General features: G+C 48.7%; 2 protein-coding genes across 3 annotated transcripts in view; both read left to right on the top strand.

The window, feature by feature from the left end:
- Positions 1-278: 278 nt before the first annotated feature.
- ABHD12 (abhydrolase domain containing 12) overlaps positions 279-26,877 on the top strand; it is a 98,338-nt gene continuing 71,739 nt past the window's right edge. For both annotated transcript variants that reach the window (XM_030826581.1, XM_030826580.1), the window contains exon 1: positions 279-760. In XM_030826581.1, the coding sequence (XP_030682441.1) occupies positions 570-760 (191 nt within the window). In that variant the 5' untranslated portion in view covers positions 279-569. The remainder of the gene's footprint in view (positions 761-26,877) is intronic.
- LOC100604291 (peptidyl-prolyl cis-trans isomerase B-like) lies at positions 19,488-20,562 on the top strand. The gene has a single exon (XM_030826582.1). The coding sequence runs from the start codon at positions 19,815-19,817 to the stop codon at positions 20,286-20,288; it is 474 nt and encodes a 157-aa protein (XP_030682442.1). The 5' UTR covers positions 19,488-19,814; the 3' UTR covers positions 20,289-20,562.

Here is a 26,877-nt window from a genome sequence, read left to right on the forward strand (position 1 = left end):
AAAAAAAAAAAAAAAAATCACGAGAACGGAACTGCGATTTGCTACCTCTGGGTTTCCGTTCGCAGAAGCGCGAGGGGCCCAGCGCTGCGGCTCTGGCTCGCTGGGCCACCCCTTTCGGGCCACTGAATGGGGCACGACCGGGAGCGGGTGCTCCTCACACCGAGCGCCCGAGCGAGGACAGCTGCAGCCTCGGGATGGAGCCCAGAGCCCTGCCCTGCAGATGACGCGCCGCTGCAGCTTCGTCCACCCTCCCACAAAATGGCTGCGGGTGGCGCTGGGGATGCTGGGCGGGCACTCCTCGGAACCGGGGAGGAGGTGGGCGGGGCGGGGCGGGGCCGGGGGTGGGTGGAGGGCAGGGCCGGCGGGAGCCCGGCGCTGATTGGCCGGCCTGGCCGGCGGGCCCCCGCCGCCGGTTCGTAGCCGGCGCCGCGGCCTGGGTTGGGATGTGAGGAGCGGCGGGTTCCGGGCTCCGGGCTCCTGGTGGCGGCGGCTGTGAGCGGCGGCACTGCGGCGTAGGCAGCGGGCGAGGCCAGCGGGCGCCGTCGGCGGCCGGCCCTGTCGGCCGCGGCATGAGGAAGCGGACCGAGCCCGTCGCCTTGGAGCATGAGCGCTGCGCCGCCCCGGGCTCGTCCTCCTCCGGCTCGGCCGCCGCGGCGCTGGACGCCGACTGCCGCCTGAAGCAGAACCTACGCCTGACGGGCCCGGGGGCGGCCGAGCCGCGCTGCGCAGCCGACGCGGGAATGAAGCGGGCGCTGGGCAGGTGAGGTTTCGCGCGGAGCTGGGGGCTCCTCATCTGGCGCAGGTGCGTCCCTCAGGGGGCCCCCGTACCTTCCAGCCCCTCCCAGAGTGGCCGTCCGCCCGATCCGCAGCCGCCCCCGTCCGCGCTTGTGTCCCGCATTTGGCCCGCAGCGGCCCCACTCCCGCTCCCTTCCCCAGGCACCGCGGCGGGAGCGTCCTGCCCTGCCCCTGACCCCCTGTGTCCTCCTCCCGCCCTGTCGCAGGCACTCCCAGCCTAGCCTTGCACCCCGACCGTTTCCCAGGGAGGCCGGGGGGGACCCTTACGCTGGGGGCTTGGCGCCGCCCGAAGTCATGACCCCGCGTGGGAGAGCAGGGTAGGGGGTGGGGAGTCCTTGGGAGATCCCTGGACGCCAGGCACAGCAGAGGCGAGAGGCAGAGGGGCCGGCGCCAGACCCTGAGAGCGCTGGGGCCCACTCGGACCTCCTCCTCTTCTGCATCGGGCCCCACACCGAGCGCCCGGGCGAGCGCCTCTCGGGCTGGGCTGCGTGCGCGGAGCCTTACTGGCGGCTCTCCCCGGTAACTACGGTCGGGGGCGTGCGTCACTTAGAACTCGGGGACCTTTGGGGAAGGGCTTCAGTGGGCCGCGGGGTGCTAGGGGAAGGAGGGACTCGGAGCATCGCAGCTGTCGGAGGGAAACCTGTCCTTCGCTCTGCTGGTGGTGGTTCGTGGTACTTGAAATCTGTCCGCACAAGTTCACCTTCTTGGGAATCACCTTGCAGTCCTGAGTCGTTTGGTTATTGGCGTTCTCCCTTTGGGTAGAAGATGAATGCATTTATATAAAGCCACTTTCAAAACTGAGATGGGAACATGTTTCATAGGGACACATTTCTCCTCCCATCTGCTGGTTTCCTCATTATCTGGCTGTTTGTAGAACGTAGCATTTCTGACAGCTTTGAAGCCTTGCTATTTCGTGGTGGTTTGAAGAAGTGACTATTTGGTGATCTCAGGCGTTGTAGCAGAGGCAGTTCTTTTTTGACCATCTGGAATGCCCTTAGTTGACGCTGGCCACTTGAGTGTAAAATATGCAAATCGCTCCTAAGGAAAAGTAGAATTTCAACTTCATTGCTTAAAAGATCATGAAATTAAACTATAGACACTTCTAAGTGGATGGTTTGACAGAAGGGCGGAGAGTGATAGTTTTGTGTCTTTGTGTGTAAAATTATGTAGCATCTGATCAATATCTTTTGTGAAACTAATCTGTTCTTTTTGCTATGGAAAGATTTATCTGCATTAAAAACTCGTGATTTAACTTTAATACACTTTTATTAACAGACATGGCATAACGCTTAGATAAATTGGAAAATTCTTTCGAAAAAATCAAATTGTCGGGCGCTGTTACTCACGCCTGTAATGCCAGCACTTGGGGAGACCGAGGCGGGCAGTTTATCTGAGGTCAGGAGTTCGAGACCAGCCTGACCAACATGGAGAAACCCCGTCTCTACTAAAAATACAAAATTAACCAGGCGTGGTGGCGCATATGCTTGTAATCCCAGCTACTCGGGAGTCTGAGGCAGGAGAATCGCTTGAATCCGGGAGGCGGAGGTTGCGGTGAGCCAAGATCTCGCCGAACCGAGATCGCACCATTGCACTCCAGCCTGGACAACAAGAACGAAACTCCGTCTCAAAAAAAAAAAAAAGAAAAGAAAAAGAAAAAATCGAATTGTTTTACACAACGTTTGGGGAAACAACGGCGACCTGGCACCTTCCTTGAAGAATGTACTGTATTAAAATGACCCGATTAATTTTTATTTTCGTGTCGGGACAAAGAGAGACATTCCAGTGCTGTCCATATCCTTTGGATAAGCAAAAGGCTGTTAGGGGTAAAAAGCAAAGACCAAATTTGCGAGGTTGTCTTCCTTCCCAGCTGGCTGTCTCAGACATCCTTGAGCTTTCTTTTTCTTCTCTTCCTCACTCAGGCTCTGCGCCACCATCACCTCCTCACTGAGGCCTTCTTAGACCAGCCCACCCCGTCGACCTTATTATCACTTACTCGAGATTGTAATTTTTTCTCGTGTGCCTCCCCCGCAACCAGAATGGAAGCGCCATCAGAACAGGAGCTTTGTTTTCTCCACTTAAGTATCTCCAGTACCTGGCACGTAGTAGGTGGCAGAAAATACTTGTTGAATGAACAAATATCCATAGAACAAATATCCATTGCGCCACAGAGCCGGCTCGTTTGTGTCTTTTATGATCCTCCTTTGGATCCTTCTGCACATTTTTTAAACTCTTTATTGTCAACATACGTGGAAGTAGAGAAGACAAGCTAATGAGCCTTCATGTATCCATCACTTAAAAGTTTTCAGTGTTTAGCCAATTTTGAATCATCCATCCCTCTTCTCCTTTTTTTGTAGGATGAAGGATTGTTTTTTTTGTTTTTGTTGTTGTTGTTGTTGAGGAGGAGTCTCGCTCTGTTGCCCAGGCTGGAGTGCAGTGGCAATCTCGGCTCACTGCAACCTCCACCTCCCAGGTTCAAGCAATTCTCCTGCCCCAGCCTCCTGAGTAGCTGGGATTACAGGCGCCCGCCACCGCGCCTGGCTAATTTTGGTATTTTTAGTAGAGACGGGGTTTCATCATGTTGGCCAGGCTGGTCTCGAACTCCTGACCTCGTGATCCACCCACCTTGGCCTCCCAAATTGCTGGGATTACAGGCGTGAGCCACAGCACCCGGCCTGGAATACTTTTAAACAATTTTTTTTAAGACAGTTCCGTCACCCGGGCTGGAGCACAGTGGCATGATCATGGCCCACTGCAGCCCAGACCTCCTGGGCTCAGGCGATCCTCCCACATCAGCCTCCCTAGCAGCTGAGATGCTGGGTGTATGTCACCACTCCTGGTTAATTTTTTTTTTTTTTTTTTTTGTAGAGATGAAGTCTCACTATGTTGCCCCCAGGCTGGTCTTGAATTTCTGGCTTCAAGCAGTCCTTCTTCCCGGGCCTCCCAAAGTGCTAGAGGTGAACTACCGTGCCGGACCTAAATTCTCCTGCCTCAGCCTCCCGAGGAGGTGGGATTACAGGCACATGCCACCAAGCATGGCTAATTTTTGTATTTTTTGTAGAGATGGGGTTTCACCATGTTGGTCAGACTGGTCTCCAACTCGTGACTTCAAGTGATCTGCCTGTCACAGCCTCCCAAAGTGTTGGGATTACAGGCATGAGCCACCATGTCTGACCTCTTTTTATTTTCTGATTGCATTGTATTTCTAGAACAAAGTTAAATAATAGGGATGACACTGAGTAACTTGTTTCATTCCTGACTTTAATGAGAATGCTGTTAGTGTTTTTGCCATTAAGTGCCATGCTGGGTTGTGTTGCTAATGTTGTGGGGAGCTTTTTGTTTTTGTTCCTGCTCCCTCACTGATGTTTTTAAAATAAAAAATGGTGATTGAGTTTTCTCAAGTGCCAGTGTATATCTGTGGAATGATCATAGAGATTTTCTTCTTTTATCTGTTAACATAATGAGTTATAGTAATGGATTTATATTATTGAATCATCATTGTATTCCTGGGATAAACTCTCTTATTGTATAGCCAGATTCTATTTATTATTTATTATTTTTTGCGATGGGGTTTCACTGTCACCCAGGCTGGAGTGCAGTGGCGCGATCTCGGGTCACTGCGACTTCTGCCTCCCAGGTTCAAGCAATTCTCTGGCCCAGCCTCCCGGATAGCTGGGATTACAGGCACGTGCCTCCATGCCTGGCTAACTTTTGAATTTTTAGTGGAGACAGGATTTTGCCATGTTGATCAGGCTGGACTCGACCTATTGACATCAGATAATCTGCCTGCCTCAGCCTCCCAAAGTGCTGGGATTATAAGGCGTGAGCCACCACACCTGGCCTATTTATTAATATTTTATTTTGAAATTTTACATCATGAGGCCAGGCACAGTGGCTCACACCTGTAATCCCAGCACTTTGGGAGGCCAAGGCAGGCAGATCACGAGGTCAGGAGATCGAGACCACCCTGGCTAACGAGTGAAACCCCATCTCTACTAAAAAATACAAAAAAAATTAGCCGGGCGTGGTGGCGGGCGCCTGTAGTCCCAGCTACTCGGGAGGCTGAGGTAGGAGAATGGCGTGAACCCTGGAAGCGGAGCTTGCAGTGAGCCCAGATTGCGCCACTGCACTCCAACCTGGGTGACAGAGCAGGACTCCATCTCAAAAAAAAGAAAAAAAGAAATTTTATATCATTATTTGTGAGAATAGTCTGTAATTTTCTCTTATGCAACCTTTATCAAGTTGTTTTTTTTTTTTTTTTGAGACAGAGTCTGGCTCTGTCACCCAGGCTGGAGTGCAGTGACGCAGTCTCGGCTCACTGCAAGCTCCGCCTCCCGGGTTCATGCCATTCTCCTGCCTCAGCCTCGCCGAGTAGCTGGGACCACAGGTGCCCGCCACCAGGCCCAGCTAATTTTTTGTATTTTTAGTAGAGACGGGGTTTCACCATGGTCTCGATCTCCTGACCTCGTGATCCGCCCGCCTTGGCCTTCCAAAGTGCTGGGATTACAAGCGTGAGCCACCATGCCTGGCCTTCAAGTTATTTTAGTGTTTTCTATAGCTTTGTAAAAAGTTTCTTATAAAACATTTTATTCTAAACTTCTATTATTATTGTTATTATTTTTTTGAGGCGGAGTCTTGCTCCGTCGCCCAGGCTGGAGTGCAGTGGCGTGATCTTGGCTCACTGCAAGCTCTGCCTCCCGGGTTCACGCCATTCTCCTGCCTCAGCCTCCCAAGTAGCTGGGACTACAGATGCCCACCACCACGCCCGGCTAATTGTTTGTATTTTTTTTTAGTAGAGACGGGGTTTCACCGTGTTAGCCAGGATGGTCTTAATCTCCTGACCTGTGATCCGCCTGCCTTGGACTCTGAAAGTGCTGGGATTACAGGCGTCAGCCACCGCACCCGGCCATTTTATTCTACTAGCCAGCTTAAGAATTTTTTAAATTATTTGTTTAAAAATTGGTAGGAATTCTCTTGTAAAACTGTCTAAGCCTGGTGCCTTTCTATTTATTTATTTATTTAAATTTTTTGGCACAGACAGGTTTTGCCATGTTGCTTAGGCTGGTCTCGAACTTCTCTCTCAAGCAGTCCTTCCACCTCTGTCCCCCAAAGTATTGGGATTATATGCACGAACCACCACCTTAGCCAGTGCTGTTTCAGAATATAGCACTTCGGTAACTACTACAGTGTCTTCAACGTCATTGACCTGTTTAGAATTTGCTATGTCCTGGTTTCAGTTTTGGCGGTTTATGTATTCATATAAAATTACCAATTTAGTTCACCTTTTCTCCTCTGTAGCTATGGCCATTTCCCTAGTTTTGTTCCCTGTTTTTTGTAATTAGGGTTTTTCCTCTGTTTTCCTCTTTTTTTTTTTTGAGACGGAGTTTCACTCTTGTTGCCCAGGTTGGAGTGCAATGGCATGATCTTGGCTCATTGCAACCTCTGCCTCCCAGGTTCAAGCGATTTTCCTGCCTCAGCCTCCCGAGTAGCTGGGATTACAGGTATGTGCCACCACACCCAGCTAATTTTGTATTTTTAGTAGAGGCAGGGTTTCTCCATGTCGGTCAGGCTGGTCTCAAACTCCCAACCTCAGGTGATCCGCCCGACTTGGCCTCCCAAAGTGTTGGGATTACAGCGTGAGCCACCGTGCCTGGCCTGCTTTTTCCTCTTGATTTAGGCTAGTCAATAATATATCTAATATCCATACATACACTGAAGTGGGGAAATATATACACACACACACACACACACACACACACACACACACACACACACACATATTTTGTGTTCCATCAAAGAAAATATTTATCTCTTTTTAGTTCTGGGGGGATGCTGAGGGCTGCAGAGAAGTGGAGAGAACAGGTTCTGTCTAAAGGGGACAGCAGCTACCACACCCTGTCCTGTTGCTGCCTGGCAGGAATGTGGTCCCAGAGTGGCCAGATCGTCCAGTCTTTCTGGAAAAGACTAGCTGGTGTTTTTTTAGTTTGTTTTGTTTTGTGTTTGAGATCGGGTTTGGCTCTACACCCGGACTGGAGTGCTGCAGTGCAGTCATGGTTCACTGCAGCCTCTGCTTCTCGGGGTCAAATGGTCTTCACACCAGCCTTACAAGTAGCTGGGACTACAGGCACCCACCACCACGCCTAGCTAATTTTTGTATTTTTTGTAGAGACAGAGTTTTGCCATGTTGCCCAGGCTGGACTTGAACTCCTGAGCTCAAGTGATCCACCCGCCTAAGCCTCCCAAAGTGCTGGGATTACAGGCATGATCCAGTGCGCCCAGCCTTTTGTTTATTTATATAGTTTTTTTGTCTTAGTGTGTGTGCTTGTATGTGTATGTGTAGTATTGCCAACTTTTTTAACATTGGTAAGTAATTCAGATGAGAACAATTTTGGAGGTCAAAAAAAACCCCAAACCAGTTTTTTTGTTTTTAAATTCTGGGCTGAAAGGTAATTTTTAAAGGTAAATATTTATCTCATTCATAGGTCAACTCTGTACTCCTTGAGGAACCAGATCAGTTTTGCTTTGCATGGTGTCTGGTATGAGGAGGTACTGGGCAAATGAGTGGTTTTTTTTTTTCTTTTTTTTTTTTTTTTTTTTTGAGACAGAGTCTCACTCTGTCACCCAGGCTGGAGTGCAGTGGCATGATCTTGGCTCACTGCAACCTCTGCCTCCCAGATTCAAGCGATTCTCCTGCCTCAGCCTCCCGAGTAGATGGGACTACGGGCACCCACCACCATGCCCGGCTAATTTTTTGTCTTTTTTTTCTTTCTTTTTTATTTTTTGAAACAGAGTCTCCTTCTGTTGCCCAGGCTGGAGGGCAGTGGCATGATCTTGGCTCACTGCAACCTCCACATGCCAGGTTCAAGTGATTCTCCTGCCTCAACCTCCCAAGTAGCTGGGATTACAGGTGCACGCCACCATGCCTGGCTAATTTTTTGTGTTTTTAGTAGAGACGAGGTTTCACCATGTTGGTCAGGCTGATCTTGAACTCCTGACCTCATGATCTGCCCGCCTCGGCCTCCCAAAGTACTGGGATTACAGGCGTGAGCCACTGTGCCCGGCCCAAATGAGGGATTTTGTGGGCCTTTCATTAGCCCTGGAATTCTTGGGAATGTGCGTTGAAGGCACGACTGGTCTAATTTGGACCCTGAGAAGGCAGTCATGAGATGTACACGGTCTGTGTGTTACCTAGTCTTTATCCTCCAACTCCCAACCGACAGGCCAGATCTGCTGGATTGACAGAGATCAGTGGGCTGCATGGGAGGTTTCATAGCCAGATCACCCTCACACATAAATGCCACAGAACACAGTCATCACACCTAGTTCTTCCTTGACCCAAAGAAGATACTTTATCCAAGGTTGCTAATGGCTTCCCCCTAACTCAGAAGGGTGGGTGGCTGAGGTTAACATCTGTCTTCTTCAGTGTCAGCCTTCCCGAGGTTCAGTATCAACCTCACCCACTAAGTGTCCCTGCATGGTATCTCTTCATCTTTACTTTACAGATTAGGAAGATGGGAGGGAGTTCTGAGCTAGCTTTTGTGGTTAAAGTCTGCTTCATCCATCTCCTTTTTCCTTTTGCTCCACCCTCAGTACAGTCTGTGCTAGGACTGTGACAAGGCACGGGGCTGGCTTTGTTTATGATGCCACAGCTGCCCACACACACACACATCCAACTGGTACTGGTTCTTCTCTTCCTAACTCAGTGTACCTTATCAATGCTGCACTCCAGCCAGGGACTGGCCACACTGGGACTTGGTGCTTTGCCACTGCCTTCTGCTTTATTAGGACTTTGCATCCTGTATCTCTGCTTGGTTCCTAGTTCCTTTCAGCCACAGTGTCCCTTCCCAAGGGAGTGTCCGCCTTCTATGGTGACTTTGGCAGACAGGCCTGAACTGTGAGGGGTATCTTTGGGCAGGCTGAAAGCACCTGAGGCACTTTCATGGAGGAAGCCTTGGAAAGAGGCATGGAAGATGGGTCATCTTGTCAGGTTTGTGCTAACAGCGATGGAGACAGGACCTCATTTCAGACTCCTGCTGCTGCAACTTCTCCTCCTCTTCATTCCCCTCCTTTCTCTCCTCCTCCATTAGAACACTTTTCCTTCCAGAGTGAAATCTGCAGGGAAAATGTTTATTGAAATATAACCTCAAAAGCTGACAGATTAAGTCAGTGCTCTTCACCCAGAGATGACGCCACAGGACTTTGGTCTCAGTGTGCTTGTGCTTTGGCAGGGGTCCTTTCAGCATGAGAGTGGGTAAGCCATCTATCTCGTGCCACACTGAGAGCCAGCTTCTAGAGTGTCAGTCAGTGAACAGGGGCCAAGAGCCAGGATGCCGGAACCAAACTGTCCCATTACCAGCAAGACTTCTCATTTAGGCCTCAGCCCCTTTGTATTGTGATTTACTGCTGCAGAGGACAGCCTTCATAGAGACCCGGGTCTCAGGTGAGTTTTCAGATTCTCTGGCTTGGGTGAGTTGTGTAACACTCCTGAGTTTGTTTCTTCATCTGTGATGTAGGGATTAGAGTGTCTTCCCTGTAGGATTGTGGTGAGGCCCAGGTATGTGGAATGTTCCTGGCACATGGTGAGTGCTCGGTCAGTGACATCTTCTAGATGACTAGCCCCATGATGATTATAATATTAAGAGCTCAGGGTACTGGCCAGTGTGGTGGCTCATGCCTGTAATCCCAGGACTTTGGGAGGCCGAGGCAGGCAGATCACTTGAGGTCAGGAGTTCAGGACCAGCCTGGCCAACGTGGTGAAACACCATCTCTACTAAAAAGACAAAAATTAGCCAGGCGAGGTTGTGAGCACCTGTAATCCCAGGTTAGGGATTACGTCCTGTAATCCCGGGAGGCTGAGGAAGGAGAATCGCTTGAACCCAGGAGGTGGAGGCTGCAGTGAGCTGAGATTGCACCACTGCACTCCAGCTTGGGTGACAGAGTGAGACTTTGTCTCAAAAACAAAACAAGCAAAAAAAAAAAAAAAAAAAAAAAAGAGTTGAGGGTACTGAGAAAGATCTGTTAGCTCATGTCTAGAAGGATTTTCTTCTACCCTTTTCTGCCCCAAACAATTAAGAGTCTGGCTTCTCAGCCAGTCGTGCATATAGGGTCCATCCTGATCAGTTAGTGTGTCTGTTGGTATTAGAGCATTTATAGCAATACTGTTTGCTTATTTAACACTTTTTTCCAGCCACTCATTTTAACAGTTTGAGTACCTGTTATGCCCAATAACACCTGTGAATGCTGAGGCCATTGCAGTTCTCCTGGCCTTTACATTCTGGTAGGGGAGGCAGATAACACATGAAGAAACACATGATGTCACGTGCTCAGGGCACTAAGGAGGAAAATGGTTCCAGTGAGGGAATAGCCGCAGATGAGGCCCTGTGGCTGTGTGTGCACAGTCCGGGTGTATAGGGGATGTTTCTGACAAGGAGACGTGAACGGATGCCAATGGCTGCTTTAGAAGAGAGAAATGGCATGATGTGTGTGTCATCATGTCACTCTGACTGTGTGACAAGCACAGACTGCGGTGGGCAAGCAGGGAGACCAGCTAGGGGCTGCCAAGGTCATCCAGGCAAGAGATGACAGTGGCTCGGGCCGGGACAGCAGCTGTGGAGATGAGAAGAAGCGTGTGATTCTGGATTCACAAACTACTTTCTGAGCAACAGGAAGAATGGAGTTGCCAGATACTGAGATGGGGACAGATGTGGAAAGAGCAAGTGCTTTGGGGCAGGAGAAGTAATGTTTGGTTTTGGACATACTGAGGTGCCTGTTAAACATCCAGGTGGGTAGGGGATAGAGTTCAAGGGAGAGGTCAGGGCCTGTATCTGACCATGGCTGTGGCAGGTGGTACCTAGAGCCTTGCAGCAGACTCTCCCAGCAGACAAGTCAGGACAGAGGAGTCAGGACCTGGGCAATGAGTTAGAAGGATTGCTGGGAAAAGGTGTCAAGGCAGCCACCTAAAGAAGGCCTGTTGCAGAAGAAAGCCTGATCTGCGATTGGATTTGGTGACATGAGATCAGCATTGACAGGAGTGGCTTACTGCAGTGGTGGGGGCAAAAGCCTAATGGTGAGGGCTCAAGGAAGAAGTGGAGAGAGGAAATGCAGGTAGCTTTTCCGGGGAGCTGTGTGATAAAGGGGGAAAGATGGGGAGGGATGGCTGGAGGGGGTGAGTTTTCTTAGTAGTGATATTAGATATCAAAAAATAAATAATAAAAGCATCACTATGCCATAGGACAACTTCAGGCAGCCCATTATATTGATAATTATGATATTATGATAATCACGTGATATATTAGCCAAAATCGCGCCACTGCATTCCAGCCTGGGCTGCGTGAGCCATGATCAAGCCACTGCACTCTGGTCTGGGTAACAGAGTGAGACCCTGTCAATAAATAAATGCATCACTATGCTATGGGACAACTTCAGGCAGCCTATTATACTGATAATTAAAGTCCTCAAAGAAGAGAAAGGAGAGAAAAAAATTTGAAGAAATAGTGGCCAGAAACTTTACAAGCTTGGTGAAAACTGTAAACCCACTGCTAAGAAGCTTAATTAATCTCCTGCATAAAAAACATGAAGCACTATACCAAGGTACTCAGTGATCAAATTGCTCAAAATCAGTGATAAAGAAAAAAAATCCTTCAAACCAACCAGAGGAAAAAAGACATTGTGCACACAGGAACAAAGATATGGGCAACAGAAGGTTTCTTAAAAGAAAAGCAAGAAGCCAGTGAAGCAACATCTTTATTTTTTTAATTTTTTTTTTTTTGAGATGGTGTCTCAGTCTGTATCCCAGGCTGGAGCGCAGTGGCACAATCTCCGCTCACTGCAACCTTCATCTGGATTCAAGCAATTCTCCTGCCTCAGCTCCCCAAGTAGCTGGAATTATAGGTGCCCGCCACCACACCTGGCTGATTTTTGTATTTTTAGTAGATACAGAGTTTTACCATGTTGGCCAGTCTGGTCTTGAACTCCTGACCTCAGGTGATCCACCCGCCCTGGCTTCCCAAAATGCTGGGATTACAGGTTTGAGTCACTGCGCCTGGCCTTGAAGCAACATCTTTAACGCTGTCATGCCATGTAGTAATGTCACTCAATATAGTAATGTCACTCAATAACAGGTACACCTTCTGAGCAACGCGTTGTTAGGCAAGTGCATTGTCATGCGAAGATCAGTGTATTTACACAAACATAGGTGGTACGGCCTATTACACGCCTGGGCTATGTGGTAAGGCCTATTGCTCCTAGGCTGCAAACCTGCACAGCATGATACTGTACTGAGTCCTGTAGGCAGTTGTGACACAATGTTAAGTATTTGTGTATCTACACATAGAAAAGGTACAGTGAAAATACAATATAAAAGATAAAAAACAGTACAGTATAGGGCACTTACCATGATTGGAGCTTGCAGCACTGGAGGTTCCTCTGGGTGAGTCAACGAGTGAGTGGTGAGTGAATGTGAAGGCTTAGGACATTAATATACATTTTTATACAACTTGCAGTGGTTTGTTTATACCACATCACCACAAATGTGAGTAATGCTTTTCACTATGATGCTACAGCCATGACATTAGGCAATAGGAATTTTTTAGTTCTATTATAATCATGTGGGACAACCATTGTATAAGTGGTCCACTGTTGACCGAAGTGCTATTATGCAGTTTGCATGACTGTACTGAAAGAAAAAGCTATCCATCTAAAATTCTTTACCAGGTGAAAATACCTTTTTATGTTGTCGTTCCTCCCACCCCAAAGTATTTTCAAAGGCAAAATAGTAAAGTTTCCAGATATAAAAAAGCTGAAAGAGGGCCAGGCGTGGTGGCTCACGCCTGTAATCCAAACACTTTGGGAGGCCAAGATGGAAGGATCACTTGAGCCCAGGAGTTCCAGTCCAGCCTGGGAAACATAGCCAAACTGGCTATGTTTTATAGACTCCATCTTTACAAAAAGTCAAAGATTAGCTGAGCATAGTGGCGTGCATCTGTGGTCCTAGCTACTTGGGAGGCAGGAGGATCACTTGAGGCCAGGAGGTGGAGACTGCACTTAAGCCCAGGTGATAGAGTAAGATCTTGTTTCTTTTTTTTTTTTTTTTTAATTTTTTTTTTGCACACAAAACAATAAACATTTTCTAAAAATACATACAAACAAAAAGATGTGTATCAAACATATTAGGAAGGTTGCACATGGGAAGTCGGGGAATAGAAATGGGGGGTGGGAATTAAAATAAATGAGAGAGGGACTTTATATGGATCAGTGATAATAACTCAATCCTCTGTTTGACAAAGAAGAAGGAGAAGGAAGAGGAAGAAAAAGAAAGTGGGATAAAGGATCAGAAAGGGAGGAAAATAGAAAAAATTAGAGTATGACTCCAGGGTAGACCTGTTTTGTTGTCACTGAGTTGGTTGGTTGGTTTGTCTGTTGTATTTTTCATGTTTCGCCATGTTGGCCAGACTGGTCTCGAACTCCTAGCCTGAAGTGATCAACCCGCCTCGGCCCCCCAGAGTGCCGGGACCACAGGCGTGAGCCACCACGTCCAGCCCCCACATTGCTTCTGGCCTCCGTGGTAGACCTCCCAGACGGGGCGGTCGGGCAGAGGCGCTCCCCACATCCCAGACGGGGCGGCTGGGCAGAGGTGCTCCTCACTTCCCAGACGGGGCGGCCAGGCAGAGAAGCTCCTCACTTCTTCCCAGATGGGGCGGCCGGGGAGAGGTGCTCCTCACTTCTTCCCAGACGGGGCGGCCGGGCAGAGGCGCTCCTCACTTCCCAGACAGGGCAACCGGGTAGACGCGTTGCTCATTTCTTCCCAGACGGGGCGGCCGGGCAGAGATGCTCCTCACTTCTTCCCAGACGGGGCGGCCGGGCAGAGGCGCTCCTCACTTCTTCCCAGACGGGGCGGCTGGGCAGAGGCGCTCCTCACTTCCCAGACGATGGGTGGCCGGGCAGAGGCGCTCCTCACTTCCCAGACGATGGGTGGCCGGGCAGAGGCGCTCCTCACTTCCCAGGCTATGGGTGGCCGGGCAGAGGCGCTCCTCACTTCCCAGACGATGGGTGGCCGGGCAGAGGCGCTCCTCACTTCCCAGGCTATGGGTGGCCGGGCAGAGGCGCTCCTCACTTCCCAGGTGATGGGTGGCCGGGCAGAGGGGCTCCTCACTTCCCGGACGGGGCGGCCGGGCAGAGGCGCTCCTCACTTCCCGGATGGGGCAGCCGGGCAGAGGCGCTCACTTCTTCCCAGACGGGGCGGCCGGACAGAGGCGCTCCTCACTTCCCAGACGGTGCGGCCGGACAGAGGCGCTCCTCACTTCCCAGACGGGGCGGCCGGGCAGAGGCGCTCCTCACTTCTTCCCAGACGGGGCGGCCGGGCAGAGGCGCTCCTCACCTCCCAGACGATGGGTGGCCAGGCAGAAGTGCTCCTCACCTCCCAGACGATGGGTGGCCGGGCAGAAGTGCTCCTCACTTCCCAGACGATGGGTGGCCGGGCAGAGGCGCTCCTCACCTCCCAGACGATGGGTGGCCAGGCAGAAGTGCTCCTCACCTCCCAGACGATGGGTGGCCGGGCAGAAGTGCTCCTCACTTCCCAGACGATGGGTGGCCGGGCAGAGGCGCTCCTCACTTCCCAGGCGATGGGCGGCCGGGCAGAGGCGCTCCTCACTTCCCAGACGGGGTGGCCGGGCAGAGGCGCTCCTCACTTCCCAGACGATGGGTGGCCGGGCAGAGGCGCTCCTCACCTCCCAGGCTATGGGTGGCCGGGCAGAGGCGCTCCTCACTTCCCAGGCGATGGGTGGCCGGGCAGAGGGGCTCCTCACTTCCCGGACGGGGTGGCCGGGCAGAGGTGCTCCTCACTTCCCGGATGGGGCGGCCGGGCAGAGGCGCTCCTCACTTCTTCCCGGACGGGGCGGCCGGGCAGAGGCGCTCCTCACTTCCCAGATGATGGGTGGCCGGGCAGAGGCGCTCCTCACTTCTTCCCAGACGGGGCGGCCGGGCAGAGGCGCTCCTCACTTCCCAGATGATGGGTGGCCGGGCAGAGGCGCTCCTCACTTCCCAGACGATGGGTGGCCGGGCAGAGGCGCTCCTCACTTCCCAGACGATGGGTGGCCGGGCAGAGGCGCTCCTCACTTCCCAGGCTATGGGTGGCCGGGCAGAGGCGCTCCTCACTTCCCAGGCGATGGGTGGCCGGGCAGAGGGGCTCCTCACTTCCCGGACGGGGTGGCCGGGCAGAGGCGCTCCTCACTTCCCGGACGGGGCGGCGGGGCAGAGGCGCTCCTCACTTCTTCCCAGACGGGGCGGCCAGACAGAGGCGCTCCTCACTTCCCAGACGGGGCGGCCGGGCAGAGGCGCTCCTCACTCCCAGACGGGGCGGCCGGGCCGAGGCGCTCCTCACTTCTTCCCAGACGGGGCGGCCGGGCCGAGGCGCTCCTCACTTCTTCCCAGACGGGGCGGCCGGGCAGAGGTGCTCCTCACTTCCCAGACGGGGCGGCCGGGCAGAGGCGCTCCTCACCTCCCAGACGATGGGTGGCCGGGCAGAAGTGCTCCTCACTTCCCAGGCAATGGGTGGCCGGGCAGAGGCGCTCCTCACTTCCCAGGCGTTGGGTGGCCGGGCAGAGGCGCTCCTCACTTCCCAGACGATGGGTGGCCGGGCAGAGGCGCTCCTCACCTCCCAGACGGGGCGGCGACCGGGCAGGGGCTGCAATCCCAGCACACTGGTAGGCCAAGGCAGGCGGCTAGGAGGCGGAGGCTGCCGCGAGCCAAGACCACGCCACCGCACTCCAGCCCGGGTGAGCGAGACTCCGTCTGCAGTCCCAGCACCTCGGGAGGCGTGCAGAGCACTCGGGGTCAGGAGCTGGAGAGCAGCGTGGCCAAGATGGCGAAACCGCGCCTACAGGGAAAGGAGAAAAAGCAGGCGGCGAGCGCTGGCAGTCAAGAGGGAGTCTGCGGTGCGGGGCAGCAGCGAGCCGAGTAGATGGGAGCCTGGGCCACAGAGGGAAAAGGAAGAAAGAAAGAGAGAGACAGAGAGAGAGGGAGGGAGGGAGGAAGGAAGGAAGGAAGGGAGATCTTGTTTCTTAAAAAAAAAAAAAAAAAAAAGGCTGAGATAATTCATCATCAGCAGACCCACGCTTTAAGACCCACCGCCGGGCGCGGTGGCTCACGCTTGTAATCCCAGCACTTTGGGAGGCCGAGGTGGGCGGATCACGAGGTCAGGAGATTGAGACCATGGTGAAACCCCATCTGTACTAAAAATACAAAAAAAAAAAAAAATTAGCCGGGCGTGGTGGCGGGCGCCTGTAGTCCCAGCCACTCGGAGAGGCTGAGGCAGGAGAATGGCGTGAACCCGGGAGGCGGAGCTTGCAGTGAGCCGAGACTGCGCCACTGCACTCCAGCCTGGGCGACAGAGCAAGACTCTGTCTCAAAAAAAAAAAAAAAAAAAAAAAAAATGTTAACACCCAGGTGTGGTGGCTCATACCTATAATCCCAGCACTTTGGGAGACCAAGATGGTGGGATCGCTTGAGCCCAGGAATTTGGGGCTTCGGTGAGCTATGAGCGTGCCACTGCACTCCAACCGGGGTGACAGAGCAAGATCCCCTCTCTAAAAAAACAACAAGTGAAATTACAAAGTAGCTCACATGGAATGAAAAGGAAGACACACATATGCCTCCAAAGCATGCTTGAGGAAAGCGAAAATATAGCACTGAATGCCTGTAGTAAAAAAGAAAGATCTTCAATTGATGACTTTAGCTTTCACATTAAAAATCTAGGGGGCAGGCAGTGTGGCTTATGCCTGCAAGCCCAGCGGTTTGGGAGACTGGGGTAGGCAGATCACTTGAGTCCAAGGAGTTCGAGACCAGCTTGGGGTCCACAGTATTTTGGACTACTTTTTTACTGTGAGGAAGGGAAATGAGAAAATAAATGTAGAGAACTGGCATGAAGCTAACTTTGTATAATGGTTGAACCCTGAGACAGTGGCCTTTCTATCAAGTTTCTGAGATCCTTACTTGGCAAAATAAAAACTCGGCAATACTAGGTCAGTCCCCATTTTATAAAACAGTTTATTAGTTCATGAAACATAAAAATCTAGGAACCAGTTCTTTTGGGGAGTGTCAAGAAGCGGGGAGGGTTATGTTGGAGGAATCACTTCTGAAGAGAGATGAATAGGGTTGAAGATGAAGCAGTCAAGATGGTTGCTAAGCGTTTTATAACCAGGTGTTTTGGTTTTTAAAAAATCAGGCATTTCCATGCATTAGAGCCTGCTGCTGCCTCCAGGTTGTAAACAGTGTTCTAAGGGCCAGCCACAGTGAAATCCAGTGCAGGGCTACCATCCTGATACAGCGGCTTGGTACCAGTGTCCCATACCCCGATGTACGCATTGCCGATGGGGACGAAAGGGGACATAGACACTCCTTGGGGGCCTTTTGTGTAGGAACCATGACCACCAGTCCAGTGTCTCAGTCTGTGGTCTCTCCTTTAAAGTAGGAATCTTCCTAATTAGGTCATCACTCTCGTTCTTCCTGGACTTCCCCAGTGTCTTTCAGAAATAGCTTCTGGTAAGTTGGTGCTTGCTCATGATGGGAGGGAAGGAAGAGGAAGTAGAACAGTAAAGGCAGAACAATTAAAAATAAATGGTGAAGGGCCTGGTGTGATGGCTCACACCTGTAACCCCAGCACTTTGGGAGGCTGAGGAAGGAGGATTGCTTGAGCTCAGGAGTTTGAGACCAGCCTAGGAAACATGGTGAAACCTGTCTCTACCAAAAAAAAAAAAAAAAAGTCAATAAACAAAGACACAAGAAGAATTAATAAAAATAACATTGATTGATGACTGTGTACCAGATACCGTTTCCTTAAGCGCTTTACATGTGTGAATTCATGGAATGCTCACAGCTGCCTCATGAGATTGGTGGGTCACCCTCTTCACAGATGAGGAAGCCAAGGCATGGATAGTTAGGTAGCTTGCCCAGGGTCGCACAGCCATCCAAGTGGCAGACCTGTGTCATCTCCACTGCTCATGCTCTAATCGCTGTGCTCTCCTGCCCCTGCTTAGGACTGTCTCTTTTATACATCCTGACTATTATAAGGGGAAATTATTATGGGTTGAATATTGAGCCAGTGTTACTTGAGAGAAATAGTTTATTCATCAGCATATTGCTTTCCTTCTCTGACAGCATTGGTCACTCTGTGGCTGTGCTTGAGGGGTGGGCTTCTGAGGGCACAGAAGTCTTTTCTTGGAGTCAGTGGCCTCTGAGTCTTCCACAGAGCCTTGGAGTTGGTGACCTTTTGTGTGGCCCCCTTGTTGGCTTGGCACCTTCAACCTCCAGTGCTTTGGTTGTGACTAGGAAGCTCTGGGTGCCAGCTGAAGGTGTAGGGAAGCAAGACATCCAGGGAGACTTGTGCACCCCAGTAATCATTGGGATGCATAAGAGATCTGATGCATCACTGTGACTCAAGGGGACCCCCCACAGTGCCCCAAGGCATTGAAAGCTTTGAAGGATGAGTGTGTTTGGGTCCACTGTAATCAATTTAAGTAGGAATTCCTGCAGTGGTTATGTGCATTTCTTTAAGAAAATAACCTGGAAGCCCAGTCTTTCCAGATAGGAAAAAACAAAGGGCAAGGACCCACTTATATCTAAAAATGTCCTTTGTTAACAAAAAATCTACAAAGGGCTTTTTTTTTTTTTTAAACAGAGACAGAGAAACAGGGTCTTGCTGTGCTGCCCACACTGGTCTCATACTCCTGGACTTACGCAATCCTCTCGCCTCAGCCCCCGCAGAGTGCTGGCATTACAGGGGTGAGCCACCATGCCTGGCCAGAGCTCCTTTAAAGAGCAAGTTTTTCCAGTGTGAAGTTATAAAATAGGTTACTTAATGTGTTGTGCATGCATGTGTAGCTATTTAAACCTGGGGACACATCAGTGCTCACTGACACTCCTGGTTTGGGATCTTACCCTCTTGAACTGAGACGTGGTCTCACAATCTGAATGGAAGTGACATGTCGCTTCTGTAGGCAGAAGTGGTTAAGAGCAGGTACATGATCCTTTGTGCCCTCTGCCCCTGCTGCAGCAAACCCTAAAGCCTTGTGTAGAGGTGACAATGTCGCAAAGTGATGGAGCTTCTACAAGACAGGTTCCTGAGTAACTGTGTTTAGTAGAACTCCAGCTGACCTGTGCTGGACCCATAGCTAGAGGAAAAAATAAGCTGTTTTTCTTTAGGCCTCTTAGATTTGATAGCTGTTGCTGCATTTTAACTTTATTTAGAATATGTAGAGAAATTTTAAAACTCCACAAAACACCAATTCAAAAATGGGCCTAGAACTCGAAGAGACATTTCTGTAAAGATGGATAGATGACTTATAAGCACATGAATAGATGCCCAACATTACTAATCCATTAGGGAAATGGAAATCAAAACCACAATGAGATACCACCTCACACCAATTAGGATGGCTAATTTTTTTTTTTTTTTTTAAACTTTTGTGACATGGTGTTTCTCTGTCACCCAGGCTGGACTACAGTGGTGCAATCATGGCTCACTGCAGCCTTGATCTCACTGGCTCAAGCGGTCTTCCCACTTCAGCCTCCCGAGTAGCTGGGACTATAGGTGCATGCCGCTACACCTGGCTAGGTTTTTAATTTTTGATAGAAGAGGGTCTAAATATGTTGCCCAGGCTGGTCCCAAACTCATTAGTTAAGCAATCCTGCCTCAGCCTCCCAATGCACTGGAATTACAGGCATGAGCCACTGCGCCTGTCTGAAGGTGGCTAATAATTTTTTTAAAAGAAAGTAGGCTTTGCAGATGCCACCGCCGCTGGGAGCCCTGTACTATCAGCCATGGTCAACCTCAGTGTTCTTCAACATTGCTGATGAAGGCACGCCCTTGGGCCGTATCTCCTTCAAGCTGTTTGCAGACAAGGTTCCAAAGACAGCAGAAAACTTTCATGCTCTGAGCACTGGCGAGAAAGGATTTGGTTTTAAGGGTTCCTGCTTTCACAGAATTATTCCAGGGTTTATATATCAGGGTAGTGACTTCACACGCCATAATGGCACTGGTGGCAAGTCCATTTACGGGGAGAAATTTGATGATGAAAAACTTCATCCTAAAGCATGCAGGTCCTGGCATCTTGTCCACAGTAAATGCTGGACCCAACACAAACATCTGCACTGCCAAGACTGAGTGGTTGGATGGCAAGCATGTGGTCTTTGGCAAGGTGAAAGAAGGCAAGAATATTGTGGAGGCCTCTTTTCGCCATCTTTTCTCTTCCCGTGGAGCTGTCGCCATGAAGGTCGAGCTGTGCAGTTTTAGCGGGTACAAGATCTACCCCGGACACGGGTGGCGCTACGCCACGACCGACGGGAAGGTTTTCCAGCTTCTTAATGCGAAATGCGAGTCAGCGTTCCTTTCCAAGAGGAATCCTCGGCAGATAAACTGGACTGTCCTCTACAGAAGGAAGCACAAAAAGGGACAGTCGGAAGAAATTCAAAAGAAAAGAACCTGCCGAGCAGTCAAATTCTAGAGGGCCATTGCTGGTGCATCTCTTGCTGATATAATGGCCAAGAGGAATCAGAAACCTGAATTTAGAAAGGCTCAACGAGAACAAGCTATCAGGGCTGCTAAGGAAGCAAAAAAGGCTAAGCAAGCATCTAAAAAGACTGCAATGGCTGCTGCTAAGGCACCTACAAAGGCAGCACCTAAGCAAAAGATTGTGAAGCCTGTGAAAGTTTCAGCTCCCCGAGTTGGTGGAAAACGCTAAACTGGCAGATTAGATTTTTAAATAAAGATTGGATTATTAAAAAATATATATATATTGTGGAGGCCATGGAGCGCTTTGGTTCTAGGAATGGCAAGACCAGCAAGAAGATCACCATTGCTGACTGTGAACAACTGTAGTAAGTTTGACTTGTGTTTTATCTTAACCACCAGACCATTCTTTCTGTAACTCAGGAGAGCACCCCTCCACCCCATTTGCTCTTAGTATCCTAGAATCTTTGTGCTCTTGCTGCAGTTCCCTTTGGGTTCCATGTTTTCCTTGTTCCCTTCTGTGCCTTGCTGGATTGCAGTGTTAAGTTTATGATTATGAAATTAAAACTAAATAACAAAAAGAAAATAGTAAATGTTGGCAATGATATGAGAAATTGGAACCCTTGCACACTGTTAGTGGGAATAAAAATGGTACAGAAACTGTGGAAAACAATATGGCTGTCTCTTTAAAAATTGAACATAGAATTACCGTATAATGCAGCAGCTGCACTTCTGGGTATCTACCAAAAATAATTGAAAACAGGGTCTCTAAGTGCCATTTATTTGTACACCCATGTTCATAGCAGCACTATTCACAATAGCTAAAACATGGAAGCAACCCAGATGTCCACCCACGGATGAATGGATAAGCAAAATGTGGTATATCTGTACAATGGAAAGAATTTCTGAAATATGCTACAACATGAATGAACCTTGAAGACATTATGCTAAATGAAGTAAGCCAGTCACAAAAAGACAAGTACTGTATGATTCCACTTACATGAGGCACTAGAGTCATCAAGGTACTAGTAGCAGAAAGTGGAATGGTGGTTGCCATGGGCTGGGGGATGGAGAATGGGAGTTACTGTTTAACGGGTACAGAGTTTCAGCTTTACAGATGGAAAGAGTTACAGAGATGGATGGTAGTGGTGATTACACAACAGTATGAACATATTACCACTGAACTGTACACGTGAAAATGGTTATGATGGTAAGTTTTGTTATGTGTAAAAAAAATTGGAAAAATGTGTAAAATTTTTTAAATTGCTGAAGTATATGTGGCAGATTCTCTGCCCCCCATTTCCCCTTTCTTAATATGAATGGTCCCTCCTCCCACAAAACTCTAAGCCCTTTCTGCCCCCTCCATGTCACCGTATGAACACTCATTCTTTGTTTTTTAATGACTACATGTCATCTCAGTGTATGGACGCACTATCCCCTATTAAAGAGATGTAAAAGTGTGCTGTAATCTGTAGCTTTCTTGTATACAAACAGTAGTAGTTGGTTGTAAGATATAAAGGAAGAGAAGACAAATTCAGAAAACATTCCTCAGATTATTCATCTAACAGAACCCCAAATTTTAAAATGCCCATCTGTTTCTCTGTTGTTCAATACAAGCTGATTCTGAAGTTCAGATGAAAAAATATACAGAGATCTTGTACCAAGTGTATATTAAAAAAAGAAAAAAAGTGACCTACAGAAGTGCCATGAGTCTCTGGAAAAAGAAGAGAGGTGTGTGGAGTCTGGTCCGTGCTACAGTGCTCAGCTCAGGAATAACAGGCCAGTGTGACAGGACAGAGATTCCCAAATAGACCCAAATCACTTGTGAATTTAGTTTGAGGTAAAGTTGGAATAATAGTTGAGTGGAGTCAAGTTTCATTTTGATTGTTAATAAAGGTTTTTGGGACAATTGGGTAGCCATTTGAAATAAAATAAATCTGGATCCATATCTTACTCTGTAAACGAGAAACCAAGAAGTACTAGAAGCAAACAGGAGTGAAATTCTAAAGTCCTGAAATGGAGGAGGGCTTTCTAACTATAACTCAAGAGTCCAAATTCTATTAAGATGGCTTAAAATAAAACTGGGTGCAGTGGTTCATGCCTGTAATCCCAGCACTTTGGGAGGCTGAGGCAGGTGGATCAACTGAGGTCGGGAGTTCGAGACCAGCCTGACCAACATGGAGAAACCCTGTCTCTACTAAAAATACAAAACTAGCCAGGCGTGGTGGCACATGCCTGTAATCCTAGCTACTAGGGAGGCTGAGGCAGGAGAATCGCTTGAACCTGGGAGGCGGAGGTTGCAGTGAGCTGAGATCACGCCATTGCACTCCAGCCTGGGCAACAACAGTGAAACTCCCTTCTCAAAAAACAAAAACAAAAACAACAACAAAAAAAATAAATTTGACTTTGTAATATGAAAAAAATCTGCATGACGTAAATAATGACAAAATACAAATATTTGCAACTCATAGGTAAAGAGGTGTAATAATAAAGAACTTCTAGGAATTGAAAAGAAAAAAGTTCAAGGCCCAATGAAAAATATGCAAAAGATACCATAATTCATTGAAAAGGAAATATAACCCTTCAATATGTGAAAGAATTAAAATATTTATTTAATTTTTAAGGGTCTTACTATGTCACCCAGGCTGGAGTGCAGTGGTGCGATCTCAGCTCACTACAAGCCTTGACCTCCCGGGCTCAAGCAGTCCTCCCACCTCAGCCTCCTGAGTAGCTGGGAGTACAGGCACACACCACCATGCTCAGCTAATGTTTAAATTTTTTGTAGAAACCTATGTTGTCCAGGCTGGTCTTGAACTCCTGGCCTCAAGCAATCCTCCCACCTCAGCCTCTCAAAGTGCTGGGATTAAAGGTGTGAGGCCCTGCACCTGGCCAACACTTTATTAATTAATGAAAGTCAAAACTACAGCAAGATGCCATTTCTCACCTATCAGATTGGAGAAAATCCATCTTTGACAACCACTTTGTTAGTGAGGGCTGAGGGAAGCAAGGATTTGGGAGAATAATCTTTTAATAATATAGATACATTTACTCTTTGATCCAGTAATTTCCATTCTAAGAGTGTCCTATCTGTACATACAAAATTAGGTATGTACAGAGTGATTCATTGTAGCACTGATTGCTGGAAACCGCCTGATTGTCCAGCAATGGGAGACTGGCTTAATAACCTATGTTATGCCAACCCATTTGGGAGCTGTAAAATAGGTAAGCATTGATGTAGAGAAATTTCTTGGATATCTTGTTGATAGAAAAAAACAAGGTGTAAAACAGTTTACAATACTACCTTTTTATGAGAAAAAGGAATGAGAACATGTACCTATATTTGTGTAAGGAAACACTGGAAGGATAAATAAGTAGCAAATAAAAATGCTTATCTGTGGGCATGATGGAGACAGGATACATGGTGACAAGTTGGCAGTGAGACTTTGTTTTAGTTTTTGAACTGTGTAAACATATGACCTTTTTCAAAAAAGCTGTTGTTAAGCTAGGAACAAAAATGAGCATGTAGAGTATTAATCTTGAATTAGTTAGGATAACACTTGCTGCTGTACCAGCAGCCAGCCACATGAGGCCTTAACGTTGCATAGGTGAGAACTACTTACCTGGTTCCACCTGCCTCCATGTTGAGCTCGGAAATGTAGCCCCCAGCTAGGCAGCCATTCCCATCCCCAGCTCTACACTCCATAGGGAAGGGACAGTACAAGGTTTTGGTGGTCTCCTAGCCATCTCCACCTCAGGACTTGGGCCCCTGATCTGTATGGTCACCTCTTCAGAGGGCCAGAGAGCAGCTCCCATTGGCAGTGTGAGAGTATTTGCCCAGAGTTACTCTTTTGATATTGTCAGTATTCTTATATTCTTATTCTTTGCCAATAATTTAGGTGAAAATGGAACCTCATGGTTTAATTTGCATTTCTATGTGTCATCTTAACTTAGTGCCGTATGTTTTGGGAACAGGAAATATAACAAAATAGCTCTGTAGGCCGTTAGCTATGGTTTAGATATGGTTTGTTTGGCTCTGCCAAGTCTCATGTTGAAATTTGATCCTCATGTTGGAGGTGGGGCCTGGCGGGAGGTAGGAGGTGTCTGAGTTACTCTGGGGGAAGATTCCTTATGAATGGCTTGGTGCCACTCTTATGGGAATCTGTGAGTTCTGACTCTGAGTTCCTGTAAAAGGAGCCTGGCACCTTCCCTCCCCTCTGCTCTGTGATCTCTGCCCACCACATCCCCTTGCTTTCCACCCTGAGTGGAAGCAAGATGTGGATGTGGTCACCATGCTTCTTGTCTAGCTGCAGAACTGTGAGCCAAATAAACCTCTCTTTTCTTTATAAATTATCTAGCCTCAGGTATTCCTAATATAGCAACACAAAAATGTACTAAGGCACCTTTGTCATCTGAAGATAAATTTCTAGAATATTGCCTTATCATGTGTTTTTGTTTTGTTTGAATAAAAAGTGAAGGCGAATGATTTTGAGAACTAGTTTAGTAGAGTCTCAGTATGGCCTTGACCCAGAAGGCTGAAAGGCAGGGTCCTGGGACCTGTGACCTGTCCTGATGATCAGGCCTGTGGGATACAGTAGTGGGGAAGAGGTTTTCCTGCTCCATTCTCAGCACAAGGAGCCCTAGGGCTTAGAGATTCTCAACTGGATGAAAATGCAGATGCTTGTGTTTGTTTATTCTAAAGCTTTTTTTTGCACCTTCATTTCTAATTCTTCATTGATAAGTTGGCCACATACTGCATTTAAAATTAATTTCTTTTTTTTTTGAGATGGAGTTTCTCCCTTATTGCCCAGGCTGGAGTGCACTGGTGCGATCTCAACTCACTGCAACCTCCGCCTCCTGGGTTCAAGCGATTCTGCTGCCTCAGCCTCCCAAGTATCTGAGATTACAGGCATGCGCCACCATGCACAGCTAATTTTGTATTTTAGTGGAGATGGGGTTTCACCATGTTGGTCAGGCTGGTCTCGAACTCCTGACCTCAGGTAATCCACCTGCCTTGGCCTCCCAAAGTGCTGAGATTACAGGAATAAGCCACCGTGCCTGCCCCCTTAAAATTAAATCTTGATTAAAGACATCCATCTCATCAACCAACATTATAATGAAAAGTAAATGTTGGCCGGGCACGGTGACTCATGCTTGCTATCCCAGCACTTTGGGAGGCCGAGGTGGGTGGATCACGAGGTCAGGAGATGCAGACCATCCTGGCCAACATGGTGAAACCCCATCTCTACTAAAAATGCAAAAATGAGCTCGGCGTGGTGGCATGTACCTGTAGTACCAGCTACTCGGGAGGCTGAGGCAGGAGAATCATTTGAACCCGGGAGGCGGAGGCTGTGGTGAGCCAAGATTGCACCACTGCACTCCAGCCTGGCAACAGAGCGAGACTGTCTCAAAAAAAAAAAAAGATGTCAATCATTTTATTTACTGCTGGCACCTGGTGAATACTTGATAAATATTTGTTAAATGAATGGAAATTCAAATAAACGACTTTTTATTTGTTCTCACTTGTACTATAAAATACTCTGGATGTTCTAGACATTATTGGGAGATGAGAAATAGATAACCCTTATAAAAAGGAGGAGTAAAAATTGCCATTGGTTGCAGTGACTTTCTACTTGAAAAACTCCAAAAAAAAAAATCAAGTAAAAGGCCAGGCACAGTGGTTCATGCCTGTAATCCCAGCACTTTGGGAGGCCGAGGTGGGCAGATCACCTGAGGTTGGGACTTCGAGAGTAGCCTGACCAACATGGAGAAACCTGTCTCTAGTAAAAATACAACATTAGCCGGGGGTGGTGGTGCACGCCTGTAATCCCATCTACTTGGGAGGCTGAGGCAGGAGAATTGCTTGAATCCAGGAGTTGGAAGTTGTGGTGAGCCAAGATTGCACCATTGCACTCTAGCTTGGGCAATAAGAGCAAAACTCCGTCTCAAAAAACAACAACAACAAAAAAGTAAAAATTCTCAAAACTCATGGAGCCCCCTCCTCTCCCCTCCCCTCCACTGTCCTCCCCTCCCCTGTCCTCCTCTCCCCTTCCGTCTCTTTTTGAGACAGAGTCTCGCTCTGTGACCTAGGCTGGAGTGCAGTGGCGCGATCTCAGCTCACTGCAACCTCCGTTTCTGGAATTCAAGCAATTCTCTGCCTCAGCCTCCCGAGTAGATGGGATTATAGGCACCCACCACCACGCCTAGCTGATTTTTGTATTTTTAGTAGAGACGGGGTTTCACCATCTTGGCCAGGCTGGTCTTGAACTCCTGACCTCGTTATCCACCCAGCTAGGCCTCCCAAAGTGCTAGGATTATAAGCCACTGTGCCCGGCCTTTTCTTTTCTTTCTTTTTTGACAGAGTCTTGCTTTGTTGCCCAGGCTGGAGTGCAATGGCACAATGTTGGCTCACCACAACCTCCGCCTCCTGGGTTCAAGCGATTCTCTTGCCTTAACCTCCTGAGTAGCTGGAATTACAGGCATGTGCCACCATGCCCGGCTAATTTTTTCTGTGTGTTTTTAGTAGAGATGGGTTTTCACCATGTTGGCCAGACTAGTCTCAAACTCCTGACCTCATGTGATCCACC

Source organism: Nomascus leucogenys, chromosome 13, assembly GCF_006542625.1.
Source record: "Nomascus leucogenys isolate Asia chromosome 13, Asia_NLE_v1, whole genome shotgun sequence".
NCBI lineage: Eukaryota > Metazoa > Chordata > Mammalia > Primates > Hylobatidae > Nomascus > Nomascus leucogenys.

What these genes read in the sequence shown, in the direction of transcription:
- LOC100604291 (XM_030826582.1), top strand. Translation starts at nt 19,815, where the DNA reads ATGGCACTGGTGGCAAGTCCATTTACGGGGAGAAATTTGATGATGAAA.